The sequence below is a fragment of the Colobus angolensis genome, unplaced genomic scaffold (genome assembly GCF_000951035.1).
Source record: "Colobus angolensis palliatus isolate OR3802 unplaced genomic scaffold, Cang.pa_1.0 Scaffold27, whole genome shotgun sequence".
Classification (NCBI taxonomy): Eukaryota; Metazoa; Chordata; class Mammalia; order Primates; family Cercopithecidae; genus Colobus; species Colobus angolensis.
In genome coordinates, this window is record NW_012115932.1 from 17,141,335 (window position 1) to 17,164,074 (window position 22,740).

The 22,740-nt window shown below is 39.2% G+C and overlaps 1 protein-coding gene across 1 annotated transcript in view; it reads left to right on the forward strand.

Annotated features, from left to right (window-relative positions):
- CREBRF (CREB3 regulatory factor) overlaps positions 1 to 20,535 on the forward strand; it is an 87,707-nt gene extending 67,172 nt beyond the window's left edge. The window contains exons 8-9 of the mRNA XM_011947803.1: positions 4,684 to 4,806; positions 14,891 to 20,535. Coding sequence (XP_011803193.1) covers positions 4,684 to 4,806; positions 14,891 to 15,006 — 239 coding nt within the window. The 3' untranslated portion in view covers positions 15,007 to 20,535. The remainder of the gene's footprint in view (positions 1 to 4,683; positions 4,807 to 14,890) is intronic.
- The last annotated feature ends 2,205 nt before the right edge of the window (positions 20,536 to 22,740 follow it).

The window sequence follows — 22,740 nt, forward strand, 5'->3', positions numbered from 1 at the left end:
CCCTTCCCTCCCTTCCTTCCTCCCTTCCCTCCCTTCCTTCCTCCCTTCCCTCCCTCCCTCTCTGCCTCTTTCCCTCTCTCCCTCTCTCCTCTCTCTTTCTGTCTCTCTTCTTTCTCTCTTTCTCTCCCTCTCCTGACCCCTCCCCTCTTCTTCCATCTTTCTATCTTTCTTATCTTTCCTCGCTCTGTTGTCCAGGCCGGAGTCCAGTGGTGCAATCTCAGCTCACTGCAACCTCTGCCTCCTGGGTTCAAGCGATTCTCATGCCTCAGCCTCCCAAGTAGCTGGGATTACAGGTGTGCACCACCACGCCCGGCTGATTTTTGTATTTTTAGTAGAGACAGGGTTATGCCATGTTGGCCAGGCTGGTTTCAAACTCCTGGCCTCAAGTGATCCACCTGCCTTGGCCTCCCAAAGTGCTGGGTGGGCTTACAGGCATGAGCCACCATGCCTGGCCCTCATTGACATCTTTCAAAGATCAAACATTTTTAATTTCGATGAATCAATTTGTCAATTTTTTTATATTTCATGATTTTTTGTGTTGTAAGAAACCTTTGCCGACTCCAACATTTACAAATCTTTTCTTGTATTTTTTTTTTGTTAGAATTTACGTAGTTTTAGGTTTTGCATTTAGGCTTATGATCTATTTTAGGTCAATTTTGCATATGGTATAAGGTAAAAGATGATGTTCATTTTTTTCCATGTAAATATCTGGTTGATCCAGCACCATACATTGAAAAGACTTTCCCTTCCCTATTGAATTGTTTTTGCACCTTTGTTCGGTCAATAGACCATATATTTATGGGTTTACTTCTAGATACTGTATTCTATTTTATTGATACATTTATCTTCCTTTATGTGGATACAAAACTTTTTTTTTTTTTTTTTAAATAGAAACGGGGCTGGGCATGGTGGTTTATGCCTGTAATCCTAGCACTTTGGGAGGTCAATTGGCAGGATTGCTTGAGGTCAAGAGTTTCAAGACCAACCTGGCCAACATATTGAGACCCCTGTCTCTGTTAAATTATTTTTAAAAAGAAAAAAAGATAAATATATATAGACGGGGTCTCCCTGTCTTGCCCAGGTTGGTCTCAAACTCCTGGGCTCGAGGGATCATCCCATCTTGGCCTCCCAAAGAGCTGGGATTACAGACATGAGCCATCGCGCCCAGTCATGTGGATACAAAATTGTCTTGATCACTGAACAGAACTGTCTTAATTACTGTAAATCTTGAAGTCAGGTAGGGCTAGTTCTTGTTAGACCTCCAATTTTGCTCTTTTTGTTTAAATCTGTTTTGGCTATTACAGGTCTTTTGCATGTCTATGTACATTTTCAAATTACTTTATCACCTTTTACAGAAAAGCTTACTGGAATTTTGATTGGGATTGCTTTGACTCTTTAGATCTATTTGGAGAGAACTACTATCTTAAAATGGAGTTTTCCGATCCATGGACCTGGTATCTCTCTCCACCTAGCTAAGTCTTTGTTAGTTTCTCTCTGCCATCTTTTACAGTGTTAAGTGTAGAGTGCTTGAACATCTTTTATTAGAGGTAATCCTGAGTATTTTATGTTTTTTAGTGCTTCTGTAAATGGAATTGCTTTTGAAATTTTGAGTTCTTTGGTATTAATGTATAAAACATGTTTTTGTGTATTACTCTTAGTTCCAGTAGTAGGTGTGTAGATTCCCCGGGATTTTCTGCTGACACAGTCATCATCTGCAAATAGGAATGGTTTTATTTCTTCCTTTCTGATCTTTATGACTTTTGTTTTTCTGCCTTGTCAAAATGTCTAGAACAGCCACAATATTAAATAGAGTGGTGATTGCCTTGTTTACAATCTCAGGGGAAACCTTCTGTCTTTAGGTATGATGTTTGCGTTGTGCTTTTTTGTGGATGAGATATCCTTTATCATTTTGAGAAAATTTCCTTCTATTTCTAGTTTTGTTTATTATGAATGGGTGTTGATGATTTTTTTGCATCTGTTGGAGCAATCATGTATTGTTCTCTCTTATTCTGTTAATACATCACATATTCACCTGTTAAAGTGGTGAATTACATTTGTTAATATTTGGATGTTAAGCCAACCTTGCATTCTTGGAATAAACTCTACTTGGTTATGATGTATCTTCTTTTTTATATTGGAATCTATTGCTAATATTTCATATTCTATTCTAATATGTTGGATTCCATTGTTAATGCTTTGTTAAGGATTTTGTGTCTACATTCAAGAGGGATATTGGTCTATGATTTTTATTTTCTTTTTTTATAAGGTTTTAGTACTAGGGCTATACTGGCCTCATATAATTAGTTGGACCATGATCTCTCTTCCTTTTTTGTTTGACAAAGTTTTATAAGATCAATTTTATTTCTTCATTGTATCTATGATAGAATTTGCGATTAAAACCTTCTGGGTTCTTTTTTTGGGGGGAAGATACTTGGTAATTTCAATTCTTTTACTAGGAAAAGCTATTCAGATGCTTTATTTCTCGTATGGATTTTCTTTTTTTTTTCTTTTGGGACAGTGTCTCACTCTGTTGCCCAGGCTGGAGTGCAGTGTGTCACGATCTCAGCTCACTGCAGCCTCTGCCTCCCGGGTTCAAGCAGTTCTCATGCTTCTATCTCCTGAGTAGCTGGGATTACAGACATGTGCCACTGTGCCTGGCTAATTATTTTTATTTTTAGTACAGATGGGGTTTCAGTGTGTAGGCCAGGCTGGTCTGGAACTCCTGGCCTCAAGTGATCTACCCGTCTCAGCCTCCCAGAGTGCTGGGATTACAGATGTGAGCCACCATGCCAGGCTTCTTTTTTTTAGACAGAGTCTTGCTCTGTTGCCCAGGCTGGAGTGCAGTAGCACAATCTCAGCTCACTGTAACCTCCACCTCCCAGGTTCAAGCAATGTTCCTGCCTCGGCCTCCCGAGTAGCTGGGATTACAGGCAACTGCCACATGCCCAGCTGATTTTTATATTTTATTAGAGACGGGGTTTCGTCATATTGGCTAGGCTGGTCTCGAACTCCTAACCTCAGGTGATCCACCCACCTCGGCCTCCCAAAGTGCTGGGATTACAGGCGTGAGCCACTGCACCCGGCCTTCCTGGCCTCTTATATGGATTTTAAATCGTGTGTTCAAGAAATTTGTTCATTTCATCCAAGTTGTTACATTTGTTAGCACCATATTTTCTTGTTATCCTTTTAATATCTGTAGATTCTAAAGTGATGACACCTTTTTCGTTACAGATGTGGGTGATTGGCGTCATCTCGTATTTTTCACGATGGATCTACCTGGGTGGGGGGGTGTCAGTGTTGTTGATCATTTCAAAGAACCAGTTTTTGGCTTCATTAATTTTCCTTATTGTGTGTTTGTTTTCTGTTACATACATTTCTGCTCTTTATTATTTCCCTCCTTACTTTGGGTTAACTTGCCTTTTTTTTTTGAGATGGAGTCTCGCTCTGTAGCTAGGCTGGAGTACAGTGGCGCAGTCTCAGCTCACTGCAACCTTCGCCTCCTGGGTTCACGCCATTCTCCTGCCTCAGCCTCCTGAGTAGCTGGGACTTAAGGCACCTGCCACCACGCCCAGCTAATTTTTTGTATTTTTAGTGGAGAGGGGGTTTCACCGTGTTAGCCAGGATGGTCTCTATCTCCTGACCTCGTGATCCACCCGCCTCAGCCTCCCAAAGTGCTAGGATTACAGGTGTGAGCCACCGCGCCTGGCCTTAACTTGCTTTTTGTTCTGTTTTGTTTTAAAGCTTTTCAAGGTGGGGAAATCTGTTTTTAAAGCTTTTGTTTTTGAGGGACTTGGTTTGATTTATTTAATAAACATTTACTAAGGTCCTATGATTTGATATAGCAGGCACTATCAGGCTCTATCAGGTCTTAAACCAGTGAAGACAAGTAGGGCAAGTTGCTTACAGGATGGTGGATATTGATGCATGTCTACAGTGTGTTGTCTTTTTTCATCGCTGTTTTTTTAGTTGGAGATGGGGTCTCACTGTGGTACCTAGGCTGGATCACAATGGTTATTCACAGTTACTATCCTAGTGCAACTGCCTGCAACTCCTGGGCTAAAGCGATTCGCCTGCCTCAGCCTCCCAAGTATCTAGGACCGCAGGTGCACACCACCACACCTGGCTACAGTGCAGTGTATTATCAAAAGTGCATACCCAGTAATCTTGAGGGGTTTTTTTGTTGTTGTTAGTGTTGTTTGTTGTTGTTGTTTTTTGAGACAGTCTTGCTCTGTCGCCCAGGTTGGAGTGCAGTGGCAAGATCTTGGCTCACTGCAACCTCCACCTCCTGGGTTCATGTAATTCTCCTGCCTCAGCTTCTGGAATAGCTGTAACTACAGGCACATGCCACCACACCTGGCTAATTTTTGTGTTTTTTATTAGACACAGGGTTTCACCATTTGGCCAGGCTGGTCTCTAACTCCTGACCTCAAGCAATCCACCTGCCTTGGCCTCCCAAAGTGTTGGGATTATAGGCGTGAGCCACCATACCTGGCCAATCTTGAGATCTTTTTAAAAACCAAGTGCCACATCATTTGAAATTAGTCTCTTTGGGTAGGAGCCACTTGTAATTATCACTGCTTAATGCTTTCTTACACATTCTCAATTTCTTAATTATCTGTTATTACATAATTAAAAGGAAAGTCTTTCATGGTAGTGACATAAGTGTTTTGTTCTGTCTTACAGATAATTTATTGTTTGTAATCAACTCCATCAAGCAAGAGATTGTAAACCGGGTACAGAATCCAAGAGATGAGAGAGGACCCAACATGGGGCAGAAGCTTGAAATCCTCATTAAAGATACTCTCGGTAAGAAGAATATTAGATAAATTCATAACAATTAATAACATGTATAAGATGTATAATTTAAGGGGATATTAAAAGTTCTTTTAGTTGAAGGAAAAACTTAAGTGCTCTCATTGTAATCACTCTCCTTTATGAGTAATTTTATCTTCTGAGATTTAGTGTTTCATAAGCATGTGTTGCAGGTGACCACAGTTTGTAATTTAGACTTAATCATGAAACTATTTTAACATTTAAGAAAAACAAACTTCTAGCAACTTTAACTTTTCATGGAGGACAAAAGGTCCCAGAGCTGTCAAGCCTACAGTTTGCACTTTAGTGTAGAGATTCTTACTTGTTTTACTCAGTAATACATTTCACAGGATTCTAACAAACTTGGCTCTCTGGTTTCCCATCCCAGAAAAGATTGCACAATGTGGGGAGGATCAGAGAGGCAGGGATCTAGACGTCAGGCCAACTGAGAGCCAACAGGGAAGAGAGAGCTAGCTAGTATAGACGTAGACATGAGAACTCAGCTCAGCTGTTACAGGAGAAAGTCACTGACAAACAGTAGCATCCAAGGCATCCAGCATTATACAACTCACGAAAACCCCCAAAATTTAATTTACACAATAAAAGGTCAAATGTTTTTCTTGAACAAAACTATATTTATATTGAAAACAATCAGATGGAGAGTAGACCCTAAACATCAGTATTTTCCTCAGCAATCACTTACTTCCTGCTTCCATATGGATTAACTCTGTGCTTGACCTTTTCTTCAAATGGGTTGATGCTATTTTAAATTTTTGTGTATTCTTTCATAGCATTTCTTTCTTTTCTTTCCTTTTATTTTTAAAAGCATTTTTATTCTTCCTTTGTTAGCTACAGGGGGAAATTTAACATTACAAGAAAAAGTTATTTTTACCTTTTTATTTTTTAATGTAAACATCTTATATGTTTGGTAAGCTTATGTACTCCTTTACACTTGAAAGTCAGTTTTACCAGGTATAAAATCCTCAACTCGTATTTTCTTTCCTTGAGCATCTTGAATATGATTCTCCATTTTCTTTTGGCATAAAGTGTTACTATTGAAAAGCTAATACTGGCTGGGTGTGGTGGCTCATGCCTATAATCCCAACACTTTGGGAGGCCAAGGCAGGCGGATCACTTGAGGTCAGGAGTTCAAGACCAGCCTAGCCAACATGGTAAAACCCCGTCTCTACTAAAACTACAAAAATTAGCTGGGCGTGGTGGCGGGCGCCTGTAATCCCAGGTACTTGGGAGGCTGAGGCAGGAGAATCGCTTGAATGCAGGAGGGGTGGAGGTTGCAGTGAGCCGAGATCACGCCACTGCACTCTAGCCTGGGTGACAGAGCGAAACTCTGTCTCAAAAAAAAAGAGAAAGAGGCCAGGCACGGTGGCTCAAGCTTGTAATCCCAGCACTTTGGGAGGCCAAGACGGGCGGATCACGAGGTCAGGAGATCGAGACCATCTTGGCTAACACGGTGAAACCCTGTCTCTACTAAAAAATACAAAAAAAACTAGCCGGGTGAGGTGGCAGGCGCCTGTAGTCCCAGCTACTCGGGAGGCTGAGGCAGGAGAATGGCGTAAACCCGGGAGGCGGAGCTTGCAGTGAGCTGAGATCACGCCACTGCACTCCAGCCTGGGTGACAGAGCGAGACTCCGTCTCAAAAAAAAAACAAAGAAAAGCTAATATTGCCTAATTATTTTTTCCTTATAAGTACTTTGCTGTTTTTGCCTAGGTGTCAAAAGGATTTTTCCTTTAAATACCAGTGATTTTACTAGGTTATATCTTAGAGTTGGTAATTTTTAGTTGACATTTTTATGTTTATACTGTGCTCTTTCAATATGTACTTTCAAATGTTTTTAGTGTTTGATCTGTTCCCTTGGTTTGCTTTTCTTCGGTGGGGACTCATATCTGTAGGTTGGCTCTTCTTGGCCCATCTTTAGTATTTGTCTGTCTGTCTTTTCTCTCTCTCTCTCTCTCTCTGTCTCTTTCTCTCTCTCTACTTTCTCTCCTTCCTCTCTCTCCTCTCTTTCCTTTCTTTCTTTCAACAGTGTTTTTCTGTCACCTAGGCAGTAGTGCAGTGGCACAGTGTTAGCTCACTGCAGCCTCCACCTCCCAGGTTCAGGCGATTCTCCTGCCTCAGTCTCCTGAGTAGCTGGGATAACAGGCATCTGCCACCACACCTGGCTAATTTTGTATTTTTTAGTAGAGATGGAGTTTTACCATGTTGGCCAGGCTGGTCTCGAACTCCTGACTTCAAATGGTCTTCCTGCCTTGTGTCACTTTTTCTTGAATCATTTTTATCTCTTCATTTCTTTTTTAACATTATTTCTCCTTTTTGCCTTCTATTTCTCTTAAAGCATTATTTGCTGTCATTAGTTGCTGATCTTAGGTTCCTTTTAATTTCAGGAATTTTCCCCTGTATTTCTAATTCTTTTCTGAATTCTGTCACCTTATTTCTTAGTTATTCTATTTCTGTTTTATGTTCTTTCATGTATCGTGCCATTTTCTTTAATGTCTTTTATTCTCTTTTTTCTTAGAAAAAGTTGTGGGATTCTGACCTTGATACTTCTCTGTTGTTCATATATATATGAAATTAGTTCCTCTGAACTTGTAAAAGGAGGTTTGGTTCAGAATAGCTTTTCTTCTTTCACAGAGTCTCCGCTTTTCAGTTAACATTTAAAAACATGGCGGCCGGGCACGGTGGCTCACGCCTGTAATCCCAGCACTTTGGGAGGCTGAGGCAGGTGGATCATGAGGTCAGGAGATCAAGACCATCCTGGCTAACGTGGTGAAACCCCGTCTCTACTAAAAATACAAAAAATTAGCTGCGTGTGGTGGCATGTGCCTGTAGTCCCAGTTACTCGGGAGGCTGAGGCAGGAGAATTGCTTGATCTCAGGAGGCAGAGGTTACAGTGAGCCAAGATTGTGCCACTGCACTCCCACCTGGGCAACAGAGTGAGACTCTGTCCCAAAAAAACAAAACAAAACAAAAAAACATGGCACGCCAGCTTTGGTGGCATTTTCCTGTAATCCTAGTCACTTGAGAGACTGAGGCAGGAGGATCATGTGAGGTCAAGATTCTAGACCAGCCTGGGCAACATATCTCTGAAACAAAAACAAAAAAATGGCACCTGGCTTTCTGAGATTTCTTCTTCTTTTTTTTTTTTTTTGAGACGGTGTCTTGCTCTGTCACCCAGGCTGGAGTGCAGTGGCACAATCTCAGCTCACTGCAAGCTCTGCCTCCCGGGTTCACGCCATTCTCCCACCTAAGCCTCCCAAGTAGCTGGGACTACAGGCGCCTGCCACCACGCCTGGCTAATTTTTTTTGTATTTTTAGTAGAGATGGGGTCTCACCATGTTAGCCACAATGGTCTCGATCTCCTGACCTCATGATCCGCCCACCTCGGCCTCCCAAAGTGCTGGGATTACAGGCATGAGCCACCGCACCCGGCCCTGAGATTTCTTGTTCTGCTCCCCTCCCTCGTTTTATATGGACCATCTCTGTTTCATGTCTTTAGTTCCTTTCTTGCTCGATTTTAATTTCAACCCCAGGGTTTTTTGTTTTGTTTTGAGACAGAGTCTCTGTCGCCCAGGCTAGAGTACAGTGGCGTGATCTTGGCTCACTGCAGCCTCTGCCTCCCAGGTTCAAGTGATTTTCCTGCCTCAGCCTCCCCAGTAACTTGGATTACAGGCACACACGACCATGCCTGGCTAATTTTTGTGTTTTTACTGGAGATGGGGTTTTACCATGTTGGCCAGGCTAGTATCAAACTCCTGACATTTGCCCGCCTTGGCCTCCCAAAGTGTTAGGATTATAGGCCTGAGCCACTGTGCCTGGCCAGTTTTTTTTGTTTTTATCACGGCTTGCTCTTGTCCTGCAAGAGTCCTGGCTGGTCCATTTTCAGAGCTCACAGAGGCTCAACTGTGCGCCCCTTCACTTCCAACTGTGGGCTCCTTGTACTCACCTTGTATTCAGTATTGGGTTGGAGAAAATCCCTCACAGCTTTAGCTGCGGTTCTCAAGTTGACTGTGCTGTACTTGCCAGTGGGTAACCTATTGGCTATTTACATTTTTTTTGGTTTTCATTTGCATTACTTCCTTTTGGCCCATCCACATAAATATTGATAATGCTGTTGCCGTACATGTCTTAAAGATTTTGGTAGTTTGTTCCCATCTTCTTGAATATTGGGGTTCCTAGGGATACCTTATCACTTGTAAATATTTTCCATGGGTTTATGGTTTTGCCATTTAGTGCTCTGTTTAAATGTGGAAATGAAGATTAAAAATCTGTGTGGTGGCTGAATGCAGTGGCTCATGCCTGTAATCCCAACACTTTGAGAGGCTCAGGTGGGAGGATTGATTGAGGCCAGGAGTTCAAGACCAGTCTGAACCTGGAAGGTTGAGGCTTCAGTGAGCAGTGATTGCACCACTGCACTGCAGCCTGGGCAACAGAGTGAGACTCTTTCTCAAAAACAACAATAACAACAGCTATACAGCTCTATTCCCAGAATTTGCCTGTGGACCAGTTTAAATGGGTTGGAGTTTTTTTTCCTTTTCTTTTTGAGACAGTCTCTTTCTGTCACCCAGGCTGGAGTACAGTGGCACTATCTTGACTTACTACAACCTCTGCCTCCTGGGTTCAAGTGATTCTTATGCCTCAGCCTTCTGTGTAGCATGTGCCACCACATGCGGCAGTTTTTTTTTTTTTTTTTTCTGAGACGGAGTCTTGCTTAGTTGCCCAGGCTGGAGTGGAGTGGCGCGATCTCAGTTTGCTGCAAGCTCTGCCTCCTGGGTTCACGCCGTTCTTCTGCCTCAGCCTCCCAAGTAGCTGGGACTACAGGCGCACGCCACCACACCCAGCTAATTTTTTATTTTTTTAATTTTTAGTAGAGATGGGGTTTCACCACGTTAGCCAGGATGGTCTCGATCTCCTGACCTCGTGATCCACCTGCCTCGGCCTCCCAGAGTGCTGGAATTACAGGCATGAGCCTCCGCGCCTGGCCTAATTTTTGTATTTTTAATGGAGACGGGGTTTCACCATGTTAGCCAGGCTGGTCTCAAAGTCCTGACCTCAAGTGATCTTCCCACCTCAGCCTCTCAAAGTGCTGCAGTCATGAGCCACTGAGCCTAGCTGAGTTTATTTTTCTTAAAGGTAATTTCTCTGTCAGGTTATAAATTCTTCTGGAGTCGTTTTTGATAATTTATGTATTCCTGAAAAATTACTTCCTCCTGGGCCTCAAATTTATTAAAAGTGAACAAAGCATTTTTGTTTGATTTTTGATTTCTTCTGTATCTGTTGTTAGTGTTCCATTTTCATTTCTTATTTTGTGTCTGTTCTCCCTAATTTCTTGATTCATTATAGGTTATTCTACTTTCTCCCCCCAAAACCAGCTCTTAACTCACCAGTTCTTCTAATTTCTTGAGTTAGATGCTTAATTTTTTTCTTTTTATTCTTTCTTGACCATTCGTATAAATAACAGCCTTTGAATTTTCTTCTTAGGGCTACTTTAGCTGATATAAATTCTGACATAAGTTCTGATTTGTCATTTTTACTGTTTTTTGAATACTTTGAAATTTTAGGTTTGATTTACTCTTTAACCCAAGAATTCTTTGAGAGAGATTTAAAATTTCCCCCTGCAGGTAGGGATTATTTTCCAGTTTTACTACTGATCTCTAGTTTTTTGTATTGAGATTTTCTTGGCTGCCTAATATAAGATTACAATTTTGTTTTTAATGTTCTACAGGAGTTTTAAAAGAAGATGTATTTTCTATTTTGTAGTAAGAGTCCCACGTATTGATAGGTATTTTTAATTAAGCTTTTTCCTTTCTTTTTTTTTTTTTGTTGGTGTGGCAGTCCATTTACTCTGTGTAGAACTGAGAAAAAAAGTTCCCAGTAATGTACTTCAGTTTCATCTCATATTTTCTGTGTTTTTGCTTCTGAATGTCAGGATGTTTGAATAGTATTTATTAGTACTAAATCTGCATTATGAATTACAGTTTTTGTCGTCACAAAGTATTCTTGTCTGGTATTATGAATGTAGTTTTCTTATTTGTTTGGTATTGTTTATAATCTTATTATTTATATTTGTTTGGTATTCCTTTGTCTACTCTTTTATTTTCAATCTTTCTGAATCATTTTATATTAGTTACATCCTTTTAAAACATTTTAGCCAGGTGCAGTGGCTCATGCCTATAATCTCAACATTTTGGGAGACCAAGGCAGGAGGATCACTTGAGCCCAGGAGTTTGAAACCAGCTTGGGCAACATAAGAAGACCCCACTTCTAGAAAAAAAAAAAAAATACAAAAAATTCGCCAGGCATGGTGATGCAAGCCTGTAATCCCAGCTTCTCAGGAGGCTGAGGCGAGAGGATCGCTTTTGCCTGGGAGATGGAGGCTGCAGTGAGCCAAGATCGTGCCATTGTACTCCTCATCTCAAAACACACACACACACACACACACACCATTTTAGTTAAATTAAAATTTAACTATATTTTAATTCAGATATCAGAAAATCTTTTCTTAGATTTTTTAAATTTTTTATTTTTTTTTTTAGACAGAGTCTCGCTCTGTCGCCCAGACTGGAGTGTAATGGCGTGATCTCGGTTCACTGCAACCTCTGCCTCCCAGGTTCAAGCGATTCTCCTGCCTCAACCTCCTGAGTAGCTGGGATTACAGGCGCGTGCCACCACGCCTGGCTAATTTTTGTATTTTTAGTAGAGACGGGATTTCACTGTTTTGGTCAGGCTGGCCTCAAACTCCTGACCTCGTGATCCGTCCGCCTCGGCCTCCCAAATTGCTGGGATTACAAGCGTGAGCCCCCACGCCTGGCCTAGATTTTTTTATGTAGCATGCATTTGGATTTTCCTTGTTATTTATTCTGGGGGTTGTTCTTTAATAGGTGAGTTTAGCTCATTTTTAAAAAAATTGATCTATGTTTGGTTTTAGTGCTCTCATCAAAAGATCTGCTAGAGTTTGTTTATGTGACCTTTGTTTTTTTCCTTTATATGATCCATTATGGTTTCACTTTTGTTTGTATCCTCTGATAATTTGCAAAGCTTTATGTTTTTACCTTGTGGGTAGTCTTGTAACTGTAACATAAAATGTGTACTTATTTTGTCTGTCAACTTTTAAGATTTTAATCCTATAGAAGAAAGAATTTTACAATGAACGTATACGTTTCATTTAACTGGATTCACCAATTGTTTTCATTGTTCTTTAAAATTCATTGCCTTTTTTTTTAAGAAACGGAGTCTCATTCTGTCACCCAGGCTGTAATGCAGTGGTGCTATTATAGCTCACTGTAGCCTCCAACTCCTGGACTCAAGCGATCTTTCGGCACCAACCCCCAAGTAGCTAGGACTACAGGTGTGCGCCACTATGTCCAGTTAGTTAGTTTATTTTTATTATTATTTTTGAGATGGAGTCTCACTCTGTCTCTCAGGCTGGAGTGCAATGGTGTGATCTTGGCTCACTGCAACCTCTACCTTGCAGATTTAAGCGATTCTCTGCCTCAGTTGACTTCCAAGTCACTGGGATTACAGGCGTGCACCACCACGCCTGGCTAATGTTTTTGCAGTTTTAGTAGAGACAGGGTTTCACCATGTTGGCCAGACTGGTCTCAAACTCCTGACCCCAAGTGATCCACCCACCTTGGCCACCCAAAGTGCTGGGATTACAGGCATAAGCCACCCACCTGGCCAGCAGCAAACTTATTTTCATGTTTGTAGAGACAGGTTCTTGCTATATTGCCCAGGCTAGGCTCAAGTGATCCTTCCTCCTCAGCTTCCCAAAGCACTGGGATTATAGGCATGAGCCACCACACCCAACCCTCACCAGTTGTTAATATTTTGCTACATTTGCTTTATTTCTACCTCTGTCTACCTGTATATTTTGGACAGAGAATATTTGAAAATAACTCGTAAAAATCATGATTCTTTGTCTCTAACTATTTTAGCCTGTATTGCTTGAAGTCAAGGACATTCTCTTAGTCACAATGCCAGTGTCACATCCTAGTGCTTCAACATTGATATAATATCTAATATGGAATCCATACTTACTTTTTCCCAGTTGTCTCAATAATGTCCATTATAGCATTTTTCGTTTTTTTGCGTGTGTAATCCAGTCGAGGATCAGGCATTGCATTTAGTTATATCTCTTCTTTTGTTTTCTTTAGTCTACATCAGTCTCCCCATCTTATTTTATTTTTATGAAAAATCCAGGTCTTGTAAAATGTCTCAACATTTGGATTTATCTGTTTCCTCATGACTAAATGCAGTTAGATTTTCTGGTAAGAATGCATCATACATCCTTTTCATTCCATCAGTCAGGAGCCACATAATATCAGATTGTCTCATTATTGGTCATGCTAAGTTTGATCACATGGCTAAGCTTGTATCTATATATATACACACACACACTTTTTTTTTTTTTTTTTTGGGAGACGGAGTTTTGCTGTGTCACCCTGGCTGGAGTGCAGTGGTGTAATCTCAGCTCACTGCAACTTCTGCCTCCTAGGTTCAAGTGGTTCTCCTGTCTTAGCCTCCCGAGTAGCTAGCATTACAGGTGCCTGCCACCATGCCCAGCTAATTTTTGTATTTTTAGTAAAGACAGCGTTTCAACTTGTTGACCAGGCTGGTCTCAAACTCCTGACCTGTGATCTGCCCGCCTCGGCCTCCCAAAGTGCTGAGATGGCAGGCCTGAGCCACCGCGCCCGGCCAATATTTTTGGTATCTTTTTACTTCTTCCTATGAGCAATGACAAATATATATATACACATATATATATATATATATATATATATATATTTTTTTTTTTGAGATGGAGTTTCACTCTTGTCATCCAGGCTGGAGTCTTGTGACACAATCTTGACTCACTCCAATCTCCGCCTCCTGGGTTCAAGCAGTTCTCCTGCCTCAGCCTCCTGAGTAGCTGGGATTATGGGCACCCACCACCATGCTCAGCTAATTTTTTGTATTTTTAGGAGAGACAGGATTTCACCACGTTGGCCAGGCTGGTCTCAAACTCCTGACCTCAGGTGATCTGCCTGCCTCGGCCTCCCAAAGTGCTGGTATTACAGGTGTGAGCCACCGCGCCCGGCCGACAAATACATTTCTTTTCTTTTTTTTTTTTTGAGACAGAGTTTCACTCTTGTTGCCCAGGCTAGAGTGCAGTGGCACGATCTTGGCTCACCACAACCTCCACCCCCCGGGTTCAAGCGGTTCTCCTGCCTCAGCCTCCTGAGTAGCTGGGATTATAGGCATGTGCCACCATGCCTGGCTAATTTTGTGTTTTCAGTAGAGATGGGGTTTCTCCATGTTGGTCAGGCTGGTCTTGAACTCCCAACCTCAGGTGATCCGCCTGCCTCAACCTTTCAAAGTGCTGGGATTACAGGCGTGAGCCACCGTGCCTGGCTGACAAATATATTTCTATTTCCATCCTTTTTATTTTTCTTAATACTTTAAAAAATGTACTTAAACCTCTGTTATTTGATTTACTGATTTTATCTTTTGGTCTTACTATGGAAGATGAGGAAGATGAGAAAATCTACATACTTATGCTGCTCCCACCTTTCTCCTTCTTCTCTTCCAACATTTCTTATTCATTCATTCACTTTTTTAAAATGAAGTAAAGGAAACTTAAACTGTATCCAGTAATTATAAAAATGACCCAAAACATCCTTCAGGTCTATATTTTCAGTTTCATGGGTGAAGCCCACCCATGGAACTTGGTGAGTTTAGAGTAATTGGAAGAGACTGGCTGAGAGAACAGGGAAAACCAGGACATGGGAAGCAGTGCCTGTCGGCAGGCTTTGGGTTTAGGTTTGGACTGTTATTTGGACTGTTACACTTGTCATCTACCTCACTTTAAATGTTGGTTTACGATTTTTCATGGCTATTCCTGGTTTGACAGTAATATGAAGGCATTGTTTTCTGAGCTGCAATAACAAGTGCCAGGGAATTCATTTGGGACCAGTATCAAGCTGAGGGTCACACCTGATCCTCAGATGTTACCAGCTGCTTCCCTTCCCTTCGTGGCCTTCCATTTCTGTGTCTACATGTGCCATTTATTCTTTTTTTCAGGTCTACCGGTTGCTGGGCAAACCTCAGAATTTGTTAACCAAGTGTTAGAGAAGACTGCAGAAGGGAATCCCACTGGAGGCCTTGTAGGATTAAGGATACCAACATCAAAGGTTTAATCAGCCTCATTGGACCACTGGTCAGAAATGTCTGCGTTTTGTCACGTTATCCATTGTAAATTTTCATTCTGTTTTGCATGTCAGTTAGCATTATGTAAACATTTACAATTAGGTTACATTGTTTTAAGAACTAAGTAGCATAAGTGAAGCATGATCCAAAATACTTGATTATTGCATTTTCAGAGCATAAACCATGATTAAAACTGCTACTGGCATCAGAATTGAAAATCATAGTTTAAGTAAATGTTTAGGTACAGATTACAAAAATCTGTTAAATCAAAACATTTTGGAGGAGTGAAATAGTAAAATGCCAAGTATTGTGGCAGATTTATGCTCTGAACCACACACACAAAAAATTGAGGAAGCATTTTTTTAAACGGTCGGTTTAAATTGTTTTTAGAATTATTGCTTTTTGTTCTAATTTTCCACAACCATTAATCTCACTTGTATATGGCACACCCAGCACTTGTGCCTGTGGGCCATATTAGATGTTCATTGTCAGAGCTCAAGATGATATATATAAATATATATATATATATATACACACAAATGTCTGTGCAAGTAAGAAAAAAAAAGCATATTCTTTGTGCCTTGTATTTTGGGGAAACTATAAAACTGGTAATATTTTGTATGATGAAAACCCTAATGAGAAAAAACAAGATATATAGATGGAAAAATTATGGGGTTTAAATGTTTTTTTGTTCCAACTCTTTTTCAGATTTTTTGAATGTATATAGGACTATGTTGAAATGTAGATACATGCCACAGAGTCTGTGTATTGTATAAAAAACAAAACAAAAAAACAACAAAAAAAAGATGGCTCTAGAAAACTCATATTTCGGTACTTGACCGGAAGAAGACAAATACTTGCACATTATTGCGATTGTTTTATTTTTTGTACCAAAGACAAATGCAACTGATATGGCAAACTGCCAGTCTAAGTAAAGTTTTGCACAGCTTACATGATACTGTATGAATGTATGAAAAAAAGGAGAAAAAAAAGAAAAAAAAAAGGTCAGGGTTAGGGATCTTACTGAACTGTGAATTTTATTTCTGTTTGGGTCCAATTATCTACAGAAGGAGCATCCATACATACAAATATTATTTTGCTGTTCCTCTAGTTCGCTTCCATAGTAGATAAGTTGGTGGCCATTTAGATGTCTTTTATTTCTGCACTTACTGTAGGAAATTTTAATATATTTCATTTTAGTAAGCTATTGGTAAAATAGTTTTTGACTTTGAAAATTAAAATGTTTATTTAGCTTATTGTAGTATACTTCCACCAGACAACAAAATAGATTATTTTTATTGTATTATGTATATATATATATGTAAAGAAAGAAAAAAGCTAAAAATATCTGATTCTTTAGTTGCCACTTTTCCAATTGATGTATTATTGTGCATGTAATATTTTCAAAGATCAACACAGGCTTAAAACAAAAACAATTTATAGATTTTTATATTTTTGTACAGGTATTTTCAAACTAGCTTCTTCAAACTTAACATGTGACTTATTCTTCTATAGTTTCTAGAATTGAGAAACATTAACACATTTAGTTTTTAGGTGCTCTTTTTTGCTCATATAAAACAGCTTCATTAGTCAGTGTTTTAACTGTGTTCAAGCTTTACCTCTTGATGAGAAATTTCTTACGTCAAGGCAGCATTATAAACCTTCCCCCACAGATTTTTCCATCCTGTCTCTCTTACTGTTTTATTCTCAAATCTTGTGTTTTGAACTCTGAAAACTGGTGGCTTAAAAACTAAAAAAAGAAAAAAAGCATATTTAGCAAGGAAAAAAATACCAAAAATTTCAGGCACAGCTGCTGGTAAAATTATCTATTTCTCCATTACCCACTGTAGGATTTCTTTTTGAATTATACTTTGACTATAAAGTGTCAAAGTATAATTTGTTCTTTTCTTTTAACCCTATTTGTAAGCTATAGCATATGAAGCTATAGCTTGTGAAGGTTTGATCTAGAACACCCAGTAACAAATGAACAATGTTGCTTACCTGCATCTTTGACATCTTAAAAAAGAAACCCAAGAAGAATTGTAAGGATTGTCTTACCACCTTAGCTGAACTGTGATGCACAAGATTTTTCTGTGTGTTTGGTGGAAATGTACCTGGTTAGGACATTCACGCTAAACAGATGATAAGCTCAAGTCTAATGGTTTAATAGAATGTAAGTTCATTGTTTAAAGCTTTTCATTTATAGGTGAGAGAAGCAAAGCACAGGCTTGCAAGTTGGAAGTATTTGAAGTCTTGACAGAATGTGTCTGGTAAATTGAAAAGTGTTTCAAACTATGGCAGTTTTGCAATCAGGTGAAAATCACCTCATGATATTCAGCTGATAAGGTTTATAAAATTGCCCCTTTCTAGCTGCTCTGTTAGAATTCTGGTTTTTGATACTTTTTTCCTGTCTGCAAACCAGAATTTGATTTTTTGGTCTTGCATTTCAAAAAAAAAAAGACTTTGAATCTGTTTAGTAGATTCCATATCCTTGAGTTTCAGTGTTTTATATGTACTACTTAAGTTAAATAGTTAAAAGCTTTTAAATAGTTGAGCTTTTTAATGTTGACACTTTATTTTGTACCTATTTATATATGTATGTATATCTTAGAAAAGCACTTTGTTAAAAAATTGCATTTTATATGATTCCTGCCATTTGCTGCTAAATCTGGGCTGGTCAGAATGCTGCAGCGATACTTGATCTATATAAAAACCTGGCAGTAAAATGTAGAGTGAAAGTTAAATCCTCTTGCTGTTTTAACTTTATCATAAAGATGACATAGGCAAGCTGTGCAGCTTTACATTTTAACCAGGGGACTCTGTGGCATTTAAAACCGTCTAGAAATGGTTGTACTTTAATGCCAGTAATAATCTGCTTCCTCTATTGTCATTAAAATATATACGTTTAGTGTATCACACAAACCAATCTTATAAGGGTAATGTAAAAACCCCAACAATTGTACATGTTCTGTTTTTGAAAATTGTGGCATGTATTTTTGGGTGAAGATCATTAGAGAAGAGTTCTCTAAAGGTTTTCTGTGTTCATACATGGTATACAGATAGCTCATAATGAAGTCCAGAATCTTACTTAAGTGAAGGCATTGTGAATTCACCTCAAGTAAACCCATTGTTCCAAAGCAATTATAAACTTTGACTCTAGTACTACTATGATTTAAAAAAAAAAAAAACCCAACAAAAACCTTTTTTCCTAGTTTCAGATACACTGGATTCTTTATAGAGTTTGTCTCCATATGAAAGCATGCTGTCCAGTCGCTCTTGTTAAGATCTTGTCTGAGTTTTGAATTGGGTGCCACACTTTTCCAGTCAATATAATTGCTTGTTCTACTGTACCATGTATGATTCTTGTCCTTTCCTATATCCTTCATGACAGATTATGATGTGGCTTTATATTGTGCCTTACTTGTACATTTAAAACTAAACGTCTTCATTCCCTTCCACTTCCGACATCTTTAACTTTGACCTTTTTGGTAAGAGAATCAGAACTATTACAAAAGCATCATGAAGGATTTCAGATGGGTATGGTTTCAAATTCCCTCTCTTTATAGTTATTTTATATTTGTATGAAAGACCAGTTTTGGATGGTCTTTGAATATGAGGGGGAAAGATTAGCAGTAATTTCACCACATCCCTTTTCTCTGACTTTCATGCATTTCTCATACATCTTCTTTCTGATGCTTGACTTTATTTGCTTCCTAGCAATAGTCTGCATTTAAAGAAAGGTGTGTTCAATTCATCAGCTTGAAATTGACTATTTCATTTTTCCAGGATTTTTTAGGAGAAGAGTACCCATTTTGTTTTATAAAAACAGATGACAAGTCTCTTTAAAAGAAACAGAAGTACAGTACTTTTGAAATACAATGCTGTTAGTTTGGATTTCTTTTTATATATATATATATATAATATTCATACAATGATCTGATGTTTGCCTTCATTAATAAAGCTGTTAGTTTATTCACCAAAATGTCAAGAATGGATGTGCTTTTCTTTATTGCATACATTTAAAAAATTTAGCTGCTAAGATTTAGTTAATGTTCTAATAAATGAATTCAAGTTGCCTTCAGCAAGAATTAACAAAAACTTACGTTCCCTTTCTTTATATAGTTTCCTAAAATTCTGTTCAAGTATTTTCTAGTTAATTATGTAACAGAATGTTAGCATCTCTCCATATCTTGAAACTTGAATTTTGAGAATGCATTGAATTATGCTTTCAGTGTTAAAGTAAAAGGTTTCAATGATCCTTCTAGTGAAGTCTGTTGTGGAATACCATTTCCCATGGAACTGAGGCCATTTCCACAACTTTGCACAGAACTTGCAGTCTTGTTCTTCCCTTGGATCATGACAAATAAGTCTCACACAGTGCCGTAATACTTGTGGATTCTTTTGTAATCTTTGTAATCTTAATAAGGGCATTATGAGAAGACGACTCCATGTTTTTTTAGTACTTCAAACACATTGGGATGTAACAATGAATGTCAACTGTAGGAATGGTTGTTTCGTTTTAAGGAATAAGCATGTTGGGGAAAGATGATGAAAATGTACTACTGAAAGTTATACACTTCCATAGGCAAATGGGATTATGTGTTGAAGCATAGTCCTCATGCTTAATAAACTGACTGAAATTGTAGAAATTACACCTAGGAACTGAGCTAGGCCAAATTGCCATTTTTGTTTAGATAAGAGAGTTTTGGAGGTAGTAGTGAGGGGATAGAACCTTAAAACTGCTTCCAAACAGTATTTTGGAATTGAAGACTTGGTGACTAGTGAAGAACATCAAAGTTGGGTATTTCAATGTGCCAAGTTTGGGTGAACTAGGTTCGGTTTGCCTCTTTCATAACAATGTAAACACAATGGTGTAGTTAATTAAATGCTGGGTGGATAGGAGCAGGACTGATTACTGTGTCTTGCCCTTCGCCCTGTTTTTTTCAGAACCAAATAACAGAAACGTATATGTGTGTACTGTATCTGCCTTTCCACCACATTTTTATGACACTGTATTCCACTGCCTGCTTTTTTACCTTCTTTCCCTAGGATTTGTCCTACAGCTTAGTATTGTGGTTGACGACAATACTAGGGCTGACAGCACAGAAGTCACAAGAGAAGAGTGGAAGGGCAAGAATTCAAAGCATTTGTTCATACAATGTGGCAACCTCTTTTGCATAGTTGCGTAGGATCCTGTTTGTAATGCTATCATAAATATTCTGTAGTTTGTTTTTTTTTTTCTCTCTCTCCCAACTGGAGCTATGACACTTTTTATTGGATTCAGTCTTGTCTCTTGTCTAGAAAGAACTTTATCTTGTTGACGCATGAGCTGTTTAAAAATTATCCTATTAAATGTTGGTTAATAGTTGTGCAGTTTTTCATTTCAGAAGGAAAGGCAATGCAAATTTTGCCTTTGTTTTCTGTCACCTTCCAACCCCTGAGCACTTCTAGTCAGATACAGATTCATCAGTGTATGCAACATCCTTTGTAATTTAAAATAAAAAAAGATGAAAAGAAAAGGTTCTGAATTGTTTGCCTCGTATTTTCACCCTTCCTTTCTGTACTTGTATCATGCTTACCTAGGTAACCATCCACTCCTCAACCTATTCCAAAGAAATTCCAAATCACAGAGAGTGGAGAACTGCTGGTCTGCTGCTCCTCTCTTGGTAATAATCAAAGAGCTAACATTTTTTTGACACGATAGGTTGATTTTTCAATATTTTACTGACATTTAGCTATTAGATAGAATTATTTGTTGATACAAGCATTTGCATTCTTCACAGTTTAGAGGATATTCTTATTTCTCCTCTTTGAATCTTTGGGCAAGTGTTCTCCATGGGAAATAAAATACTTTGAGTCTCTCCTGATTTAAACATTTGTATGTGTTTGTGTGTTTAATCATTCTAAGTAAGTCTCCAAGCTAAGCTGGGCATATAAATAGAGCCTTAAGTCCAGAGACCTAAGTAAAGGCTACCATCAGAGTATGTGGCTGAAAGTCAGCCAGCAAATATTTGTGGAGCACTTACTCTGCCAGGACCTGTGCTAGGTACTGGGCAATAGAGAGATGAAAGAGAACTGCAGGAACTCACAGCCAGCATGTGAACAGGACTGCTGAACAACACAGGTGCTGTTACAGACATGCAAAGGGCTCCAGGTACATTATCGTTGCCGATGTGTTTTCAAGGACACAGGTACCACATCTAGTGGCATATTTTAGAGAATTGATAGACTTGTGTTCTTAGTATCCTGGACCCTTGAAGAAACCCTCTGTTTCATGTGAGTGACATTGGGGCCATCAAGAAACAAAGGGGAGGGACATGACCTCCCATGGACTGGTTCTGCATCAGGACTTATCTCTCAAGGCCACTGCTCACAGGAGCCTCTGTCAAGGTCTTGAGACTGTTAAAGGGCTGGGTGAGCCAGATCAGTATAGTACTTAGAAAACTAAACCTGTGGATAGCATCCAGTTAGATGGGTCATTCAGTTGGTGAGCTGTTTAGCCACAGTACAGTGGAGAATTTGAAAAAAAAAAAAAAAAAATTGGCTGGGAAATACTATAATATCCCAGCTAAAAGGTTCAGAGCAGGAAGAAGGTGTTAGCCCTAGGGGAGGGAGTGGCATTTCTTAAGGACTCCCCTAGGTGCTTTTTTGTTACAGGAAACTCAGCTGCTACTCTCAAGGGCCCAGTGAGGCTGGTGGTCATGTACATTTTACAAAAGAGACTAGACGCAGGTGAGGAGACTAGCCCCAGACCTACCTTATATGATTATAGAACTCTAACCTCAGTTGGCTTGCTCCACTACAGAAATAATTCGTATTCATCTATTTGGGATCAGGCCAAGTCACAGTATTTGGAAGGATGTCTCTGTAGCGGGGGATAAAGGCCTTAGAATCTAAAAACCAAAAAGAAAGCCAAAACCTAGCAGATAAACAAAAGCTAGTCTCAGGATCAGTGGGTAAAGGTGATAGGGGAAGCAAAACAGAGTTAAGAGGAATCAGTAATTGGATGTAATGATCACCAGACTGCGTATCTGTTCCTCGAAGATGGCCTCTAGCTTAAGGTTTAGGATTGGGTCTCCTTATTGGAAGGAAGTATATTGGAGGGTAGAGAAAAAAGGGAGTTTATGTTTTTTTCTTTAGCAACTGGGGACTGTTGATTGCATACAAATATCCAACAAGAAGCATGATGTGAAAGGGTCCTAAGGGCATATGCGCAGGTCTGCCAACTGCTGGCTTTGGGGCTTCTCTGCTGTCCTAAATAGGGAGCTTCTATGTGAGTATCCAAAACACTGGAGTGACCTCAGTTTCTTTACAAGGTTTTAACCTTAAAATATTACCAGGCATAAACTTTATAGAATAACTTAATAACTAATAAACTTAATAGAAAATGTATACAAGGCCTAGGATAAAGAAAACTTTGAAAGTACCGTGAAGGACACAGAAGGAAACTGAAATAAATTGAAAGATACACCAAGTTCTTAAACAGGAGCAGTGACATAAAACTAACAGTGCTAAGTTAAATTAAAAATAAAATGTTGCTAAAAAGTGTAGTGTCATCCTAAGAAAACATACCAAGAGGTTATAAAAAAAACATTTACACAGGGATAAAATAGCTGAAAGATGCTGGTAGGCAGTGGGGGTGAGGGGGCAGTGATGCGGGGGACAAGAGGAAGAGGTATTTAATCCTAGCAGATATTAAAAGTCATTATAAAACCATAGTAGTT